This window comes from Seriola aureovittata, chromosome 4 (genome assembly GCF_021018895.1).
Source record: "Seriola aureovittata isolate HTS-2021-v1 ecotype China chromosome 4, ASM2101889v1, whole genome shotgun sequence".
NCBI lineage: Eukaryota > Metazoa > Chordata > Actinopteri > Carangiformes > Carangidae > Seriola > Seriola aureovittata.
In genome coordinates, this window is record NC_079367.1 from 17,197,736 (window position 1) to 17,219,076 (window position 21,341).

The 21,341-nt window shown below is 42.4% G+C and overlaps 1 protein-coding gene across 1 annotated transcript in view; it reads right to left on the reverse strand.

Moving 5' to 3' along the window:
- Nucleotides 1-686: 686 nt before the first annotated feature.
- arhgap35a (Rho GTPase activating protein 35a) overlaps nucleotides 687-21,341 on the reverse strand; it is a 65,706-nt gene continuing 45,051 nt past the window's right edge. Inside the window, exons 3-7 of the mRNA XM_056375209.1 lie at nucleotides 16,668-16,809; nucleotides 10,077-10,154; nucleotides 8,526-8,657; nucleotides 6,751-6,856; nucleotides 687-4,993 (exon numbers count right to left, since the gene is read on the reverse strand). Coding sequence (XP_056231184.1) covers nucleotides 4,477-4,993; nucleotides 6,751-6,856; nucleotides 8,526-8,657; nucleotides 10,077-10,154; nucleotides 16,668-16,809 — 975 coding nt within the window. The 3' untranslated portion in view covers nucleotides 687-4,476. The remainder of the gene's footprint in view (nucleotides 4,994-6,750; nucleotides 6,857-8,525; nucleotides 8,658-10,076; nucleotides 10,155-16,667; nucleotides 16,810-21,341) is intronic.

Consider the following 21,341-nt stretch of genomic DNA (forward strand, 5'->3'; position numbering starts at 1 on the left):
CTGCTGTGATAGTCGTCCTTCTGGCAGGTTCTCCCGTCTCCGCAGAGGACTTCTAAAGCTCTGTTAGTGACTGTTGGGTTCTTGGGCACCTCCCTGACTAAGGCCAGGCGGCCAACTCTAGGATAGTCGGTGGTTCCAAACTTCTTCCATTTCCCAATTATTGAGCCCACTGGAGTCCTTGAAACACTCAAAGCTTTAGAAATGTTTTTATACCCCTACTCTCTGATCTATGCCTCTCCACAATTTTGATTTCAGAGGTCTGCAGAGAGTTCCTTGGACTTCGTGGCTTGACCCCATAAGGCGTCACAATATAAATCTGAGGGGTTGCAAGATGATTAACAGGATAGTAATGAGAGTAAACATATTTATGTTAGACTTAAAAATAAGTGTTGTAAGAATTTCAAATGAAGGAAAAACTCTCACTTTGGTAAAACTGGTAATAAGTACACACATGCAATGGTGGATGGACGAGATGCATGTCGACATCTAACTATTATTAAATAACTTATTTCTTGACTTTGTAAATACTTAACACAGTCTGAAGTTACTGGAACGAATGACAAATAATTATTTCCAGTCACTGCAAACTGTGTCCTGGTACATTCACTTTTCTCCTCAGACTTTTTCCATATCTGTTCCACATGTCAGCAGCTAATCACATGCAACAAGGAGACAAGAAAAGCAGGAGTTTTACAAGATTTGATTTATTAACTATGATACAGATCACATAAGGCCTTGCTGTATACACCATTCCCATTTAGACAAATTACCATACTCAGCAAATAATGACAGTTTTTTTGTTTGATGTTATCTTTTCAGTTTACAGTACTTCATTTATTATTTTTTTTAATATTTTCTCCCCCCCGCCCCATCATTTCTTAATATTTTTTTTTTTTATCATCTCTTTAAATAATGAGAGTGGTGGAGCCCTCTTCCTTGATCGGGAAGAAATCATGCACTATACTGGGCTGGTCTCTCAGTCGTTCACAAAGAAATTGTTAAAAAAAAAAAAAAAAAAATGCTTTGTATTTTTTAATTATTAAAATAAAACATAAAAAGAAACTTTTTTTTTCTATCACCACTGACTAAAGGGCAAAGTGTTAGACCCCTAACATACCAATAAACAACCATTTGAATATAGTTTTGCTTGTTTCTCATTTTAACTTAACAGACATCTGTCACCATTGTTGCAAAAAAAAAAAGAAAAAAAAAAAAGAAAAGCAATGCAGCCACATATTACCGCTGAACCAAAGTCACATTTTTAATTCAATTGTTCTTCTAAACTGTCACTTTGCTTCCCATCTTTACCTCGACCCTTTTTTCCACAGTCTTTGGCTGCCTCACAGTCAGTTCAGTATTAACACATTGATATACACAGGGAACGCCACTGGCCGACGTTCACACACACAAGTACCAGTGGTACCCCTCCTTCCTCCCTCCGTCTCCCAAATAATGATCCCATTCACCCATTTGCTGTCTGTCTGTCTTCCCTCCCTCTCACTCTCCCCCATCTCATCTCTCTCACACTTTCTCTGAGGATCAGTGTGTGTAATCTGGACGAGCTAACAGGGTTACACAGAGGGGTAATGACCGCAAGGAGAACTGCATTCCTCTCCTTCACGTTTGTTTGGATCACGCTGGTGTCTGGCCGTCTGCCAAGCACCGCTTGCTAGCATGTTAGCTCGAACCCACCCAAACATTCACTCTTAATAACTCTATAGCACACACACAAACACACAAATACACCCGCACATAAGGTAAATAGGTAGTGTAGACTGATAAAAGCTCCTTTAAGAGTTCAGTGATTTGTTAAAAGGGTTTTTTCTTTCCTTTTGGGCAGAGAGGGCAATCTAGGGAGACATGCAGAGATGCAATTTAGTGTCAAACAGAATAAGTGACCTTGGCGAGCATCTGCTTAGCGTTAACACACGTAAGTTCGCAAGCGCACACTCTTTCTCGAGCTCACACAAACACAGAGACACGTATGCGTGCACACACACACACTTTAAAAAGCTTCGATCAGGGCTCAGCAATTCTCCTCGAGTCCCATCTCGCTGGTTTCTATGGTAACAGCAGGCCGGGCCGAGGAATTCTGTGATGCTCCATTCCAGTCATGCAGACGGATGAATGGACTGTCTGTTCTGTCTGCTGTCTCTCCCAGACCCAACTGTCTCTCTTGGACAGGGAATGACTAGGGGGGAATCTGGTGTAGTGGTTACACTCTTGCAAATTATATTTCGAGTCCACTGAGAGCAGGTTTGAGTCTCCTTTCCAGAGGCATAACACTGTGTCCTAAGAGGACAGCATGCTGAGGCCTGGAGTGGTGGTTGCCAATTATTTCCAACCATAAGCCAAAGCCTCCCACCTGTCAAGGCTTGAGCCTAATTCCCAGCTCTTACTTTCTGGTCTGTAATGCTACATTGTGCCACAATCATGTAAGTCATCATTTCCTCATCTTGGAGGTGGTATGCACTTCTTTACAAATGGCTGGGTGTTTTGGTGCACACAGGGAAGTGGAAACTAATAACAAAAGACAGAGAGGCAATTTCATTCACTGCATGTCTAACCAACTGCAATGTGGCCACATGCTTTGTGGCAACAGAGCCTGGATCTATGTAATCTCAGCTGATGTGTACCAAATTTAAAACTGCGTTTTTTTTTCTTTTATTTACACTCTTACACTTCATGAGCTCTAAATTTAATTTCATCAGACATACAACGAAGATGAATCTCGACAATTGGACCTATAAGAGAATCTGATGCTACAAAAACCACAGCAGGAAAATGGTGCTACGCCCATGCAGTAGTGGAAGTGAGGTTATGGCTGCAATATTAATTTCTTCCTCTAGATGTCAGTGGTGTGCTCCCAGAGAGAGAGAGTGAGAGAGAGAGAGAGAGAGAGAGAGAGAAAGAGGGTAGGGTGGACTGACAATAAAGTGAACTGTGGCTGTCATGTCATGGCAGCTCCAATTTAAAATGTGCCTTCAAAGTGCTCAGAAAAGTGCTTTTTGAACAAGGTCCTTACTATGAAAACTGCAGCACTGACTCACTTTTAAAACCACCACAGCGTGAGTGAAGTAACATGACAGGTGAAGGTCCAACACTGGAATTATTCCCACTATCTGCCTTATACAGGTAAATTCAGGTAAAACAAAAAGGCATGGATACAGGTGCAGACAGACAGATAGTCAGCCAGCCAGACACTTACACACAAGTCCATTCATTGACAGATAGGCTCGGGTCTGTGTGTTTTCTCAAATGAAGAACATAACAGAAAAACACCATGGGAATGTGAATGTAGAATCGAGATTTAGACCAATTAAAAAAAAAGCAAATCTACTTTTTAAGCTGCTTGCTTTGTTTGTTTACAAGGACAGGGCATGAGGTCAAAGTTCAAACCGAGAGAGATGGGTGGAGCCAAGGGTTTGAGGGCACCCATAATCCTTTGCTCCAATTTGCTGCCCAGCAAGATCCAGTCAGTTGAGATTTTTGTTTTCTGTGCTTGGCATACTGTGTCGACTGAAACTGATTTTGTCTGAGTGTCTGTGTGTGTGTGTGTGTGTGTGTGTGTGTGTGTGTGTGTGTGTGTGTGTGCGCACTTGTGTGTGTGTGTGTGTGTGTGGTTGACAGTTAGGAATGTGTGAGTTGCGGAGGACAGAACATCCTGTTGGGTGAGTAGCAACACGTGTTTCTTATTTAAGTCCTCTCCGTACAGTGGTGAAATAAACAAACGTGTTCAGGACTCGCTCTCTGCCTCCACTTTGTCCCAGCCACGGCCTCCAGGTAGGTACAGCAGGTAGGTCCGTTTGCAAAAAAAAAAAGTTTGCCGGCCAACAAAATTCCCAGCACAGTTAGAGGCTATGGGATTGAGGAGAATGGTTGTCGGAGGCACAATGGCCACTGGATGTTTGTGTCAAGTGTGTTGCTGTTTGTGTGTGTGTGTGTGTGTGTGTGTGTGTGTGTGAAGCAATCCCAACGTATCAGAGTTCACATTCCCCCTGCACTTGACTTCAGAGTCCCTCCCTGAGTCCCTTTAACAGTTACTGGCAACATCTCACTCTTCATTAGTGTGTTTGTGTGTAGGTTCTCTATAAGGCAAGGAGGGCAGGTCTAGATGAAGTGAGACTGAGAGACAAAGGGATAAAGTGGGGAGGAGGGAAAAAGATCATTCTGTCAGTTCAGAGGCTCATCAGTGTTCCCCTTTTCTGTCTTGTGTGTGTCTGTGTCCATTATTCTAAAAGCAACGGAGGCTCAAACACCCCCTTCTTCTCCCAAATATGTAGGTTTTTCTCCCTGTACATACTGCGGCTCACTCATTCTCTCCCATCTTCTCCTCCTACCTCCTGTTCTCATTTCAATTTATCTTCTTTAGTCCCTTCCCAAACTTCAAGATCTCTATTTCTGAACCCTTAAACCTTTCTCAATCTTGTTATCTTCCTCGTTTTTTTCCTTCTTCTCTTTCCCTTGATCCCTGGTTCACAGCGTGTGTTGTTCCGTAGGGGGGTGGTGAGGATGCAGAGAGGGCGGCAGCAGGGCTGGGATTGGGGACTGGGGGGTAGGAGGTGGGGAGTGGGGTGGGGACTGATGTTGGTGTTGATGGTGTTGGTGGTGTTGGTGGTGGTGGTGGTGGTGATGGTGGTGGTGGTGGATAGGAGGCCCATAGTGTGGAATGACAGGAGGGGTGGCGGGGAGGACGTAGGGAGTCGGGGACGGAGTCGGTGAGGATGAGTAGCCTCCAGCCATGCAGGAGTAGGCGGAGGTTCCTCCCCCAGAGGAGAGCGTAGAGGTGGGGGAGCCAGGGAGGCCGTCTGCCAGAGGCTGATTGTAGAAGAAGTACGCGCACTGGTGGATGAAGCTCTCGATGATTGTCTGGTAGGTGCGGGTGGCAGTCAGAGCGTCCATGGTGGTGAAGTCTGGTCTCATCAGTGTGGGCCAGAAACAGATGGACAGGTTCTCACTGGTCATCAGGTTTACCTTGTTGTTCTGACTCACCCTGGAAAACACAGAGAAATCAAAATAATGAAATGAAGTGACCACAATTAATTTCTTCAGTTTCCACAGGAAACTTGTGATGCTTCAAATGATCTGCTGCTGAGAAAATCTGATGGTGTCCTCTAAAATCTCCACATAAATCAAATTACAGAGCAGGCAATGAAAACAGCTGGGGTCTCTTTTCTAAAATTGTCAGAAGAATCTACCGAGGTGGGTACTGTGCACTGTAGGTTTGCAATGAAAAATTTTCATTATTTTTTTTAATTTATTTATTTTTTGGGGGCTTTTTGTGCCTTTATTGATATTACAGTAGAGAGAGACAGGAAATGGGGAGGCAGAGAGAGGGGGAATGACATGCAGCAAAGGGCTGTCCAACTTGAACCGGGGCCAACTGCAGCGAGGACCTTAGCCTCTGCACATGGGGCGGATGCTCAACCAACTGAGCTACTCGACGCCCCCAATTTTCATTAATGATTCATCTGCTGATAATTTTCCCCACATCCTAGCTGATCATCATCTTGTTTTGCACACCTAACAGTCCAAAGGTATTTAGTTCACAATGAAGCAGAGGAGAGCAGAAAATCTTCACACTGGAGAAGATGAAACCAGAAAATTCTTAGCATTTTTGCCTAAAAAATATTAATCAATTTAAAAAAAAATCAAAAAATGTGTATTAATTTCCTTGCAATTGACTAATTGATTACTGCAGCGCCAATATTTTGTCTTTTGTCTATACTTAGGCACAGTGGTGCTGTAAGCTAAATGCTAACGCCAGCATGCTAGCAAGTTCACATTGTTTATGGAAATGTTTAGCAAGTCCCTTTGTTTAGCTGGTTAGCATGCTAACATTTGTTAATTAGAACTAAACAAAAAGTACAGCTGAGTCCGATAGAAGAATGGTTTAATACTAAATACCTGTAAAATTAATCAAAGTATTAAATTAATTCAATTCATTTAATGAAAGTCAGGAGATCAAAAAAGGCAACAGGCTTCATCCTCTGATGACCATGAATGTCTCTATAAAATTTCATTTCAATCCATACAATAGTTTAGTCTGGACCAAAACAGTGGACCGGTTGACCAACACTTCCTTTGCCAGAGCAATGTGCTAACATGGCTAAAAATTCCACTGCTTCAGATATCAAGTGCTTATACGGTGCCCAGTCCACACTTTCATCCTGAAAAACTGTACTATATTTTATGTTATACTGGTTCCCAATCTTTTTGGCTTGGGGCATTTTAGGATGATGCAGTATGTTGTTATTGTAGACATAAGTTGTGAACAGCTGAATCAAAGAGTGAGTGAGTTATACGTCTTAGACTGTGAAGGACTTTTATAAGCACAAAGCAAACATATATTTTATTAGACAATAAAAAAGCAAAAAATAACTGTGTAAAAGACATGATTTTCTTGCTCTTTTTTCTCTTTTCTTTTTAATCTTCATGTGAGCCCTCAGATTTATTTTAGGTCCTCTTGGGGGTCCTGAACCTCAGGTTGTGAACCACTGATCTATAATATACTTGAGAATACAAAGTTTACCTTGTATCTCTGAAGCACAGGAGTCAATTTGTCATATGTAAGATGACATAGCTAATAACACATAAACATCAACATACAAATAGAGATTAAATAACCACTGCGTTCAACCTCTATTCTGTCAATATGCTGGTTTCGGTGATGTCACTGCTAGGTCACTTGACCGGCGGTGTAGTCAGCACGGCTGTCAGAGGCCGTCTCTGACCACATCACTCACTCACTTGTTCAAGTGGCTGATGACATATTTGAAGACCTCGTAATTCTCCTTGGGGAAGCGGCGCAGAATGTCCTTCATCGTCTGGAAGCGCTGCTCCCTATCGTTGATCTCTGAATGGTGGCAGAGAGAGAGAGAGAGAGAGAGAGAGAGGACAGGTTAGATGAGGGAAGAAAAGTGCCTGAAAGAAAAGATTAGGGGAATCTGAGGAAAAGATGTCAGGGCAGTGAGAGGGGAGAGTAAAGAAAAGGGATAGGGGGGTGAGTACAGTGGACGAGAGGATAGTTGGAAGAGCATAGTGAAAGCAATTGGATTCAGCTCTCACAAAAATCTGTGCAGGACACAGTGATTTGATCCTACAATAGAACGAGTTTCACACATCCCTGTGATGAAAACAGAAAGACACACACACACACGATTCAAAAAGGACTCCATACTACAGTTCTCAGAAAAAAAAAAAAATCAAACAAAGACCACACACATTCCAGAGGAGAAACATACCAAGCATCCGCCCATCACAGTGTCCTACAGATTACAGCAACTCACACACAAACACACACATCCACTGGGTGTGTTAAGCCTGATGGCAGCAAGGAGTGAGTCAGAAGAGCTGACGTCACCCGCTAACACAGTCCATCCTGTGTGTATGTGAGCGAGGCAGAGAGCAGCAGTGAGAACAGCAGATGTTCTCCTCCACATCACAAACATGATTTACAATCAGAGAATTTGAGTTTGTTTTCCCACAATGAGGTCAGTGTGGATCAAAAACAGATTTGAGGCTGAATGACTTCACACAGCCCCAAGTCCCCCCCCCGCTGTACATCCATCATCAGTAATCAAAACGTAACTTCCTACAGCTTATTTAAAGTAATGTCACCATGACAACAGCCACCAAAATCCACCAACCCAGCTTCTTCTAAACCTCCTCCTTTTCTCCACCTCCCGGGCTGGTAACAGTTTAAAAAAAATTAAATAAATAAATAAAATTCTGAAATGCCAAGCCCAATTTGCTATTTCCTACCAAATGAAAGCTGTCTTGTCTCTAACTCCACCTCACTTTTCTTTTTCACTCTCTCTTCTTTTCCTCTGTTGCAGCGCAGACTGCAGGAGCTTTATCAGGTCTCTGTCACGGCTGAAGGGTCTCGCCGGGGCCGTTAAAAACACAAACTCGTACACACACACACACACACACACACACACACACACACACACACACACACACACACACACACACACACACACACACACACACATTTGCACACACACGCAGAGCTCGGTGAGTGACAGCCTTGCAGCCCTGGGGTAAATCTCTCTGGCAAGATGCAAGACTAAGCTATGCCTTAAATCTCCATTCCGACAGATTACAGGACACAAAGAGAAAAAGAGAGGAGGTGGAGAGCGCAGGAGCAGCCTCATTTATCTAAAATATGACTGTTTTCTCATGACTTCATTCAGACTGCTGTTATCCATAGCGCTCCTGCATCCCTCCATCATGTGCAATCATCCCTACATCCTCCTGCTTGTCCTTAAACCCTTAAAGCCTTGAATATTCTCTCCTCCTTCCCTTTCTCCTCCCTTCTCCAACTCCTCACCAAGTGGCAAATCCAATTCTCCCCATGGATGGAATAGGATTGCAAGAGTTTTGCTTGTTAGGTTAAAGAAAAGTTACAATGAAGGGAAAAGGATTTCAGGCAAAATCCAATACACCTCAGGTTTTAGTGAACAACTCTGCCCACATCCCTGTGCACCCTCGTCCCCTCACACCAGAGCCCCAGGACTTACTGAAGGCCTCCACCAGCTCTCCCTGCATGCTGTAGGGCACCAGAGGCTCCGGGAGCTCTGAGAAGAAGGCCTTCATGGCTCCTGCTACTGTGTTCATGGTGAAGTCTTTCTCCACCAGGTCCAGGTTGTGGTCTGGGAAAAAAAAAAAAAAAAAAAAAAAAAAAAAATGGAAAAGGAAATTTGAATCACACATCACAATCTTACATGTATGCAGTATATAAGAGAGGAAGCCAAAATAAACACCTTATAAACACTTTCCAAAATAACAGCTCTGTAAAAAAATACCACTCTTGTGAAGCCTGCTTTGAAAATGTTGAGTCACCCACAGACTGGGCTGTGAATTGATACACAACATGAGACAATATAAATTTGTCAACCATTAGAAATTTTTGCTGTACCGTTGGTACTCAAACTTTTCTTCATTTAATGTCCACCCAGGAATTTTTCAGGGCAGAGGACTGGCACAATACCATCAAAGTTGTACCAATATAAAGGTGAACAAAACCTTGAAAATATGTCTCAAAACTCAATCGCTCTTCCTGCCTTTGACTTTTATTTTATATTTTTGTGCAGCAAAGTGTCAGTTTGCCTCAACCTGGGTATGGTGGTAGGCATTGCTTTCACATGCCTGCACAAACAGGGCTGCCATAATCACTTAATCACAATTAAGAAATAAAAAAAAAAAAAGCATCTTTGCTGATATTCCACTGGATCATTTCTGTTGTTAAACGTTCTTGAATAAAAGAAGAAAGACACACAGCAGAGGCTAAAACAGTAAAACCTCTAGACCACCGCTATGAGTGTGTATGTGAGGAAGAGGCTTAATTAAAAAAGCCATTTTCTGGTAACTTTTTACTTAACAAAAGGTAGTATGTGCAGAAAGAAAAAAGTAATAGAGATATGGTTAGAGAGTTCTTGAACAGTCAGAGGAGAGCTCCCACTTAGAGCGTTTCAAAAGAGCGGTGCTTCTGCGGCTGCTTTCTGCTGCAATGAGTTATTTGAATCTTAAGGGAACTTATGAAGTGCCGTCTTCAGTGCAGCAATGAGACACCTGTGCTGTAGTTGCACCTGTAATTGTCTTGTCCCGATGGCCTGAGGCTCAGAATGATTCAAACCGGGGCTTCAACTCTGATTACGGACGTACACGTACACACACGCATACACAGGCCATCTTGCTCTGCTATCTATCTCGGCAGCGACATGCTTCATTAACCAAACCAATCTGGAGGTAATTAACTGCCCGCACCAGACAGACACACGCATGGAGACGCACATTGGGAGCATGTGTGAGCATGCACACGTGTGAACATGCACACGCACATGGGAGCAGGTAGACGATTGAGGAGGCAGCTCCATTGTCTAAAAGGAAGCAAAGGCCAATTCCCTGGCTAGAGTGAATGCTCCCTGGTTAATTAAGGGGATTCAGGCTTGTTATAGATAGAAGCAGACATACACACGCTTGCTTTTTCTTGATACCCAGCCTGTAAGTGTACTGCTGAGGCACGAACGAGCACATGTATGTGTGAGCACTGTAAGGAGAGAGTAACACACCTTGGTCAAATTGGCGCTGCATGCTCTCCATCTCTGCCTTGTTCCCGCTGACCCTGTAGATGCCCTCTGTGCTCAAGCCTGGTGGAGAGAGAGAGAGAGAGATAAAGAGGAATGTTATGAGCATGTTATTAGTTATTATTGTGTTTAATTTGCAAAAAAAAAAACTATCAAGTATTCATAGTGGCTGATCAATCACCTCTAAGATAAATCCCTTTGATACATTATGAGGTATACAGGTTCATTCTGAAGGGCTGAAAAAGAAGAGCTACTGCAGGCTGCTCTAATGGCTTCTCCCCATGTCCTCTTCCATCTAAACACAGTATAAGCACTATTTATTAAACCTATAAAGCACTCCTGCAGGCCTGCTAAGAGCCCACTGGTGCACTGGGACAAACTGAGGCTACCTTAATGCCACACACTTTAAAAAGGCAGTTCTGAGACCATCTGGTATCAACTTCAATCTTAAGAGGTTATTTACTTAGGATTTGCAGCTTTTCTTTAGACATTCAGACAGTCAAACTGCATCCATATTTACTGAAGTGTCACAAGAAGGTTTTGTGCCAGAAAACGGAGGAAAGGCAGCGCCACTAAAATTTGCATGTTTGAGCTCTTGTAACATGCATTTAACGCATTTCTGTTTTAGAGGCGCAAAATACACCCACTGGCAGCAGCAGAGCAGAGGAGACTGTGTTTGATATTTTGACATCTGGATAAAGGAGGTGTAAAGTCTGCGGCAGCGTTTTACTGAACACACACAGAGGGAGAAGTTTATAGGTAACTTTGGTCCATCTAACTTTAGTGACAGCAATAAAGGATACTGCAGCAAATTCAAAGATGCATATAAGGTGACTTAATGAGAGTGCTCCATTCATCTACAACAGTACAAGGCAAAAGAGCAGGAAAGGAGCGGTCTGATATTTTTACTAACATATCATGTCACTTACATATGTAGTCTTAGTAAATACCTCACAAATTCAATGAATTTAATTATGGTGATACAGAACTGTGCACCCCTTGATAGTAATTTGCAGTACTTCCCCTTCAGTCTTGTATTTTAGCAGTGCAGCCACGTACTCAGGCACGAAAAACACAAGCAACCGAGTCAAAGCAGGACAGTGACAGAAAGGAAAGGCACATGGATAAGTGGTGGGAGAGAAAGCTCACTTCATTTTGGTTCATTAATACTTTTTCCCAGTTTACAAAAAGATTAGATTTCACCTCCTACCCTTGATTCCCTCTTCGTTCACACTTTGCTCGCGATTCAGCAAGACAAAGAGCGATCCAGAGGGAGTGAGGGGGATAGGGAGTGGCAGAAAAAGAGGGAGAGATAGAGAGAGGCAGGGAGGAAATGAGAGAGCTCTCAGTCAAGGCATACGGCATCGATCTCCTCCTTCTACCAATCAATTATCCACAAAAGCTTTTCTAGCCAGACACTAGGAAAACAGGGATGGGAGGACAGATAGGGAGAGGGAGAGTAGTGTAGCAGTGGTGGGGAGAGGGGAGAGGGGAGAGAGAGAGAGATAGTGGCAAACAGGAAAAGCACCCAAAGATGAGAAAAGATAGTGGGGGGAGTGCGAGGACACATAGGAGTCAGGGTCAGACCGATGAGAGAGAGAACGAGAAAAAATAAAGGGATTAAGATAAGGGGGGATACATAGAAGGATGGGAAATGTGCTTGAAACAACAAAACACAGAGAAGATGGAGGTTGCAGGAGAATGTAAAGAATGGAAGGGGAGCCTCAAAGCAGTGGGAGTGGAAGAAAAGTCAGCAGATAAAGAGTTTTTACATGATGGCTTGGAAAGGTGAGCTCTCCAAAACAGACAGCAGCATCCTCTTCCTCTGAGGTTCAAACAAAACACTAGCACTTCCTGGGGTCAATGTAAATACAAGCACTTCCTGCAACAAACAAATGTTTTGTTCTGTATCCTCTTCTTTAGCCGTGATGAAAAGTATAACTTCTTCTGATAATGTTCCTTTCTTGACGGCTAACATCAATCCATACTACAGTGCATATTAGGACAGATAATTCAGCTTTCGGTGCCTTTATCGTCATGCACTGCACACACACACGCATATAAGAACCCAAACACACAACACATCTATGGTGACTTCAGAGCTTCCAACAACCCTAGAGTGACCAGACAAACACTTGGGAACCTGCAATCACAGAAACTCTAAGAGTGCGATAAATGCTCCTGCAGTTAACAGCTGTGCTCCTGTCTGACAACACTCCAGCTGATCCCGCATCAGCCCAGACCCCAGCGATTCTCTGGGTTCAGCAGCCCAGAGGCTGATTTCATAGTTCACCATGGAGACAGGCAGTCGCTGGGTGCTGCCCTTTACGTCGCTATGGAGGCTCCTACGGCCAGCAGATATGCCCGCACACGCTAACACACATTCATCACCTCGGCACCCAAGAGCAGAGCGCACTGCGGCTACCACGCTGAGAGAAAGCCAGAGCTGAGGAGAGATAACAGCAGTCACTGTGGATTGATTTTATATAGCTGCTTTTCTACAAGCTCAGAATGCATGAAAATAACACAAAATACCACATCCACTCCCATTATTCTCAAGGACAAAGGGAGTGAGCTATGAAGCATGAATAAGAGAAGCAAAAAAAAAAGAAAGACTTTAGTATAGAAAATATAAAAGCAGAAAACTGAATTTTTCTTCAGTACATTAGCACATGAACTGCCAAAATGTCGATAGTGCCAGCATTCAAATACATTCAGAATTTCTGTCTGGCTTGGGACACATTTTTTTTATATCACAGTGCCCAAGTCAAAGTCAAGTTTTGTCAACACAAGACTGTAAGAGGATTATCAGCGACGCTGGGTTTGGGTTTAAGTTAGCTGTGAGTATTTTCGTCTGCGTTAGAGGGTAAAGGGAAGGATGTGGGTCAAAGTTGCAGGTCCAGGGTCAGCAGCCCCACAATGTCACTCATTATCAGCTCACACTATTGTGACAAACACAGTGTCAGCGCTGTGTGGTAATTTCCTGTGTGTGTCATTATACGCACAGATTGTAGATGCAGATACAGGATAAGTAAAGTCTGACTTACCAGCAACTACAATCGAAACTCAATAACACATTGTAACTCATTTCCCCTTCCAGTCGCAGTGATTCCCCGTCTGGGTCTGCCATCCTGCACCACATGTGTTAGTATGTAAACAAAATGGTTCTGCGCACATACTCCTAGTGGATCTTACTGTAAGATGTGTGAGGCTGCACTACTCACACTTGCATACACACACAAAGAACAAAAGCTAAACACACACGTAGAAAAGAGCTGAGCCCAAACGTTCATCCAATTTCCTACTTTGTGATATTGATCGGACAGAGGGAGCTATGGGGCAGAACATTACCTGGCAACCCCCTGGCTAAAACAGGCCCGGACACACACACACACACACACACACACACACACACACACACACACACACACACACACACACACACACACACACACACACACACACACACACACAGCATTGATGACAAGAGGAAGGAGAGAAAGCAATGATTGGGGGGAAAGAGATGGAGGGGATAGCAGGAGAAAGAAAAATGAAATTAATTGAGAGAAGTGACAATAGGACAAGGGAAGAAATAGAAATATGGGTTAGGAGGATGATGAAAGAAATCACATCTGACAAGTGAAGGTACTGAGAGAGACAGAGGGCGAAGGATGAGTGGATCAGGAGAAAAAAGGACACGCAAAGAAAGGAGGGGAGAGGAAACAGAGGATTAGGAGAAATACTGAAGGAATGAGTGAGGGTAAAAAGTGGAAAAACACCTCTGAAGGAGCTGTACATTCATCTTCATGTGCACACACACATACACAGTGTGTAAGTGTAAAAACGCATATTCAACCAGTTCTTCTCCTTCATCCAGAAGTAACTGTGACTGCTCCAGTTAACAGCTGAACAGGCTGAGGTGAAATCTGACGCGATGCCTTGTTATCTAGAGCTTTGCCCCTACACTCCTACACAGAGGAAGGCGCTGGATGTTTTGTAAGGCTGCAGTAACCCGCAAATACAGACTCTTTAATCAGGACAGAGATTACAGTGGAATGCAATGACTTGTCAGCAAGCAACAGCAATGTTTTGACAAACTCACTCGCTCAGAGGCAACTCACATCATGGAAGGCAATAAACAGAGAATTTTATGCAATGGAGTGAAGATAATTTTAGTAAACATTACTTAGATGTGTAATAAAGTCTCCTAACACATTAACCACATTAAGTTAGCTGTAAGACAAACATTCAAACCCAAGTATCTGGGTAGTAACAAACACAGACGTCAATGTCCATCTATTTTTCCTGGGAATATGACGGGGTTTAGCAACCATGGGGAAATTTACATTTTACAGTTAAACTTATAAATTCTAATAGGCTGATTCCATTATTTTTTAGACCAAATATTTTTCCGACGTAGGAATTAAAAAATCCCGCACACTGTTTAACTTGGAATAAAGAATTTGTTTGCAATGGTTCAGTGCTAGATTTTCATCAAGCAAATGCTTTTTGACCATGAGGAGCCATCTTAAATAGAAGAGGCTGTAAACCTGCAACCACTCACATCACCCCACGAGCAATAGAAAGTAACAATTATTAAAGCTCAGTTCACTATATAACAGTTTCCGATATCTTACAAAAGGGGTAGAAGATTAAAAACTCCATGCAGTGACAAATAATAAGTGTGCCCTTAATTTTTTCCATGTTGACTAGGTAAATTACTGTAAAAAGATAAATGATTGCTGAAGGCGCATAAACTACAGACTTAAGAAATATATACTCATACAAATCCATCCCCAAATGTTTCAGGTTGCATTTGTAGATGAACCTCTAAGGGATTAATAAATGTTACATAAAATAAATAAGATCTCTCAAAATTCAAGCGGGCAAAAATATTTAACTCACAAATCAAATGTACCTGTACTGTATCATGTCTGCAAGTAGTTCCTTATAAAAGGCCCCATAAAGATGGCAGGGTCAGACTTGATGATATGCAAATGTTTTTTAAAGCAGATCTTATTGTAGCAGTAGGATACATGTAACCGAGTGTGTCTTCCTGCTCTTACGCACCTGCCTCACTAAATAGATGTGAAGTGTTCTTCTGTTTTGAGACCAAATATTTTTGAAACCAGTCTAAATGGATAAATAAATAAGCATTTCACTATTACTATTAGTAGGTAAATGTAAAATAGAGAAATTGTTCTGGGACGGGTTGTTTAGATAGGTATTAGTTAGTTCTGTTGAGCTGATAAGCTGTTGGGATTTTAAGACCACAAGCAAATCCTCCACTTAAGTAAAAGAGCAGAAAATGCAATTAAACAGCAAAGTAAATAAATAAAATCTGAAAAATTAAACGAATACAAAACCTTGAGAAGTTTGGCAGTAGAGGGGTGGGAGACTGACTCATGACTTCACTCTTTCTACAATCCTGGTCACAGCCCAGCCAAGAATAAGGAGATGTGTGCTAACATCTATACACATGCATTGACCCCCCACTAAGTCGCCTCTGGTTTAACGTAACAGCTGGTGGCAGGGTGAGGGGCAAGCTGGCAGTCCTGGGGCAGTGGGGCACCAGACCAGACTGACAGGGGGTTTGGCATCTGGGCAACAGGGTACCAAGGTTAGATGAGGCTATCCAACCACAGATGTGGTGGATAGCTGAGGGGAGAGAAATGGAGAGGAGAGGAGAGGAGAGGAGGGGAGAGGAGAGGAGAGGAGGGGAGAGGAGGTTGTTGATGGTTGGTGACAACAGACTGAAGACCCGTTGGCTAAAACACACCAAACCACCAGCTAATATACGTCATAGTTAAGGTTAACCTACAGTATTTCAGCTAAATACATACAACCACTCTAACATTACACTCCATTGCTTCAAATCCTCCTTGGCTTTTCTCATCATCCCATTCATCTGACTGTGGCTCTGATGACTCACTCTAAAGCTAGCACAAAATACTTTGACTGTGAGACAGACAGCCACCGTGATTGGCTATTACTTGCACCAGTTTAGGAGCTTCCATACAAACAATCAGTAATGATATTCATGTAATATGCATATGCAAATAAGGACCTTTATCATAGGCTTTATTACACTTAATTTTGCTTTTATTGACTATTGAGGTTATGGAGACGTAAGGTAACACCAAAACCTGATTCATGTCCCTGGAGTTGCCCACGAGTAAAGCCTACATCTGAGCCAAACACTACGCTTTATCAAACCTGAACAAAGAATAAGGGAGACACAAAAGCACAGATGCATGTGCACGTTCACATAGACACAAAGTCTGAGCACGATTCAAGGAGGATGACAGAATTACACTCTTAGCGTTGGTAGGTACAGTAGGTAACAATTCCAGCAGGAAGGAGGATTAAGATAAGGCAAAAATGCAGGGAAATAAAAAAAAATAATAATAATGAAGGGAGGCAGATGCAGCACACACAGAGCAAGGATGGATCCTTTGAAATCATTTTATAACTAATAATAATAAATGACTGAAAACAACAGCCGTTGCTGTGTATGACCGGATGCCATTAAGCATCTGCAGGCGCCTTAATACGTAAAGTAGAACAGATTTGTACCTGTCGTTTCAATGAAACGGATGCACTTCTCAATGAAGACTGGGATTGGCCTCTCAGGGGTGACCACGGTGGCCAGTGGCATGCCGAAGTAGTTGCTTTCATTGGGTTTGGAGATGGAATGCCTCGGTTTCGCTCGTGGTTTCTGGGAAAAAAAATAAATTAAAGAAAGACAGACCAGATTGGTGGGAGCACAAAGCATCAACATTATTTGAGCCTGATTGACATCGACACTGCTGACACAGGCACACATTTCCAAAATGACACTGAACCTAGAGGCATTGTTATTAGAATGACTTGATTGAGATGGAAAAGACCATGACCTTATTTTAAGGTGACTGTTTTTATGTTAGAATCTATTGAGCAAAAAGGCCAACACACACACATGCAGACACACACATCCCGCACATTCTTTCATACCTTGAAATGACAAGTAATCATACATTCTTGTTTTGAGCCCTGTTGCATGCATCAGTGAGATATATATCATTTCCTTCATCACTCCAGTCTCTTCATCCTTGCCCTGCTTCCTTTGGCATTCAGTGTTTCTCTTTTGCTCTCGCTCCACTGCGCTGCAACTCTCAGATAATCAAACTCTCTTATTCATTGTTTAATTACTTTCTAATTCCTGTTATTCTCCTGTTAAGAGACCTCCAATTCACTCCTGTAACATTCTCTGCCTGCTTCCATATGGCTGAGGCATCGGCAGTAATTGTACTGCGCTTTAATGGTGTTCGGTGGGAATGTTTTGAAGGCCCCTGAGGCCTGGATCTCTAGTAAGTCTGTCAGCCCCCTGAGGCTCTGCCCTGGCAGGTTGGGTGGTGAGGAAAGGATGCATGGTTGGCTGGGCACATAGACTGTGGGTGCAGTGCAGGGCTGACAGACAGACGCAGGAAAGGAGCAGGAGTGCTCATTAGAGAGAGGGGGAGCCCTGCGTGCCCTCTGCTCCAGATACTGGCCTCACTGCACTCCACCAAACATGTTCGATAACACATATACACACACTCACTTACAGCGCTACTGAAGGAAACAAGCAGGGAAACACTAATTAAGACTGACCAGATCAACAAGGGCTCACCTGGGCTTTTTCTGCTACGTCTGAAAACTATTCTGTTATTTTACTTGTCTTTCAGCCGGCTCAGTATTGCTGAGCTATCATCTTTCATCAAGTGTCTACCTAATAGAGCCTAACTGATACATCTGCAGCCCCTATATTATTGGCTAAAATGTGGAGATATAGAGATACAGATACATTGTTATCACTGTATATGTTAAGAAATACCAAAAAGACATGGCTAAGCAGGAAAACTGCAGTAATAAATGTTTTATTGATAGCATTCTTATATTTGTAGCTTTTCTCAGGTTCTATTCAATTCACATTCTTTATACTTTAATTTAATGTGTTTTTCTTTATAGTTAAAATGCAAAATGACTTGTATTTTATGATGTTTACAGTTCAAAGTAAATGTTACATTTCCTGTTATTTTCAACTGCAAGTCAACCAAAATTGGGTCCCTTGTTGACTTTGTCATTAAAAACTGAAATCATGTAATGATCTTGGCTATTCTACATATACTTAATTCCATGATGCATGTGTCTCTGCTATGATAAACTATGCTGCAGGGGTGTAGGGCTTAAACAAATCTAAAAATGCAGATTCTATACAGAATAGAGCTATACAGTGCTCTCTGAAGATACATAAAAACGTGTTTATGTGGAGTAAATCATACAGTTCTACATGGGTAAAAGAGCTTTACTCTGTTTCTAAGAAGATCATGCTGTATATTTAATAAGTGTTGTTATGTTAATTTTCAAAAAAGTGCCCTTTTATTGTAGTTTTGAAGAAAAGTGGTTTGAAAACATTGTGAGATTGTGAATCACATGTCATATCTTCTTTATCTCTAGAAGCCAAAGATCTAGTGTCACATTTGGGAGCTGGTATTCTTCCTCTGGCTACTGACGTTTGTCAATTCAAAAACTTCCAGAAGGATTGCATGATCTTTGTGATGTGGGTGAAGTAGAGAGTGAGTTTTTTTTGCAGTGTACAAATTATGATCATTTAAAAAGAGCAAATTCTCCATGAAATGGCTAGACAAAACCCTGAAGTGTTCTGGTGTAAAGATGATCAAAAATGTGTTTAATGCCTTTGAATTTAACTTTTCTAACTTTGTCTCAAAATCCTGGAAAAGAAGGTGAGATAGATTTTTAGCTGGTATTTACTTTCTGATTTTTTCAGCTACAGATTCATCAGTAATTTATGAAATCTGTTATTCATTCATTAATTGATTAATTCAATCATTCATAACTTTACTCAGACATGTCTTTTATACAAATTTGTTGGCCTGTACAATCCAGTATTACAAGGCTCTTCTATCTAGAGAGTTTTTCTATAATAAGCTGCAGAGAAAAGGGCACTGTCACTACTTCACCTGTCAAATTGGGGCTCAAGTGACATGAAAAAATGTCAAGAGATAACTTCGCAACACTGACAGGTCTACTGGAAGAGTCTACACTTCATTCAACAACGCTGACAAAGATGCTGTGCTGAAATATCTAGGTTAAATAACAGAAAGGCTTTCCCATCAAGTCAGTGACTTTTGCCCAATTATCTTCCCATTATAACCACACAAGAGCAAATTCCTAACTGGAAACTCCTTCACCTATCGCTACCTCCCCCACTGCCCTGGCCGATCCCTCTGTGACACCCCCCTCTCTCACATACATACGCCTTTACACTTGTGTTTTGTAGCTGAAGATCTGTGCATATAGGCCTACATTACATATAAAGTGTGCACTCATGTGTTCATATATGCACAAAAAAGCCCACATGACTATTTCACTGAATGAAAAGGGGTAGTACTAAAAAGACACAATGCTACAAGCCTCACTGGCAGCTTGGTTTTTTAGCTCCAAAGTAGCAGCTCATAATCTATTTGTGTCCTATCACACTGACTGTGCTGTGTATCTGTGCCCTATCTCATTTTAGCAGACTGTCTCTATACTACCCCCCCCTCCTTCTCTCTTCCACCCACTTTTCTGTCTTACTGTCTTCTCCCCCTGCAGTTTTGCCTTCTGGCCACTCCTTTTAGTTGCTGACTGAGACAGGATATGTTGCCAGCGCTGAGAAGACAAAACAGACCTCTACCACAAAAGACAAACGAAACATATCCTTAATAATAACATACAGACACCATGGTGAGCGTTTACATACACTGCACACTGTAGGATGCTGAAACCCGAAGCCACCATCCATAAAGAAAAAAAAGAGTCCCATCATTTCTAAAGATTCTCTACAGCTCCATTTTATTTTTTTTCCGAGGTTGTGTTTTCTCTTTTTTTTTTTTTGATTGTCTCCCTCCCTCTTATTTCTTGCATGAGGACACTAGACTGGAACTAGGTGACTGAGGAATTTGAAGCATTCCTCTTGCTGGCTGAGGAGGTTTGAAAAAAGCTGCAGGGGAGAGAGAGAGGAAACATTTCCGGCCTCTCACTGAGGGAGGGAGGGCGGGACAGAGACACAGTTGGTCATTGCCTGAGGTAAAGAGGGTTTTTAAAATGGGCTCTGAGTTTACTTTCAATTATTTGTTCCTACCTGTCATGACTCAGATTGGTTGACAGTACCCTAAGGTTCCAAACGGGAAAATGTTTATACTGCATAAACCCAAACCTTCACTCTAAAACCAACTGAAAATCTGAGTTTGCGTCAACCCCCGACAAGCCCACTAACATGAACGGCTGTTTCTATTCCAAACCCTGGTCACTGCTACAATGCATCTCCCTGAGACGACCAAATAACTCAATAAGATGTCATCCTGAGGGGATTTCAGGCAGCAGCAGATTGAAAATGGGCTTTAATCTTTGAGACAGCTGCTTAGAAAAACAGGTGATGGAACTCTATCACTTTGTTACAACCACAATCAGGCCATTATGGTCTGTAATGTTGATATCCAGATCCCAGACCTGCTGTAGGGCACAAATCTGAGGCACTAATTAGAGTAATGATGATGACACTGATCTAAATTCTGCTGGCTTTCATTTTCTTGGGGATTTGTTCAGGAACATGTAGGTTAATAATGCATCATGTGACACTTTATTGATCCCCTTTCGACTTGCCCCCCTCTGAGTACACGGTCAGAGCACGGGGTCAGGCAAAAGTCAGTGCTACTGGAACTTGAACACTTACTATCATGGGGCTTGGATTTGACTGTCCACTTCACTGATAGTCAGTTTGATCAATAAACTACCCCGCTGCCTGGCATTTGAGATGGGCTTACACAATTTTTTTCAGACGGACAAATGGCACTATGTCAGTTAGCGCATAAAGGAAAGGATGTGGTTTAGGCAGTAAGGAGCTATGGGAGATGACAGCCTTCACACAGGTACTTGGACATTACAGCTGTGTGTGTGAAAACATTAATCATCCTACTCCTGTTCCACCCTGCTGACAGCCATGGTAATTATCACAGACGCACGAGCACGACATCCACAGCTGTAACTCCTATTCAGCTGGCACTTCTGTGCCACGCCATGTGTTTGAATGAACAGCATGCCAGGTTGATAAGCCTAACAGTGTAAGGTCAAAAGTATCACCACAGCACATGTGAGAGACACGGACAGAAATGAACAGGAGAGGGGTAGACAGAGGCAGACAGAGGAACAAGTGGGAGGCACCGGTGT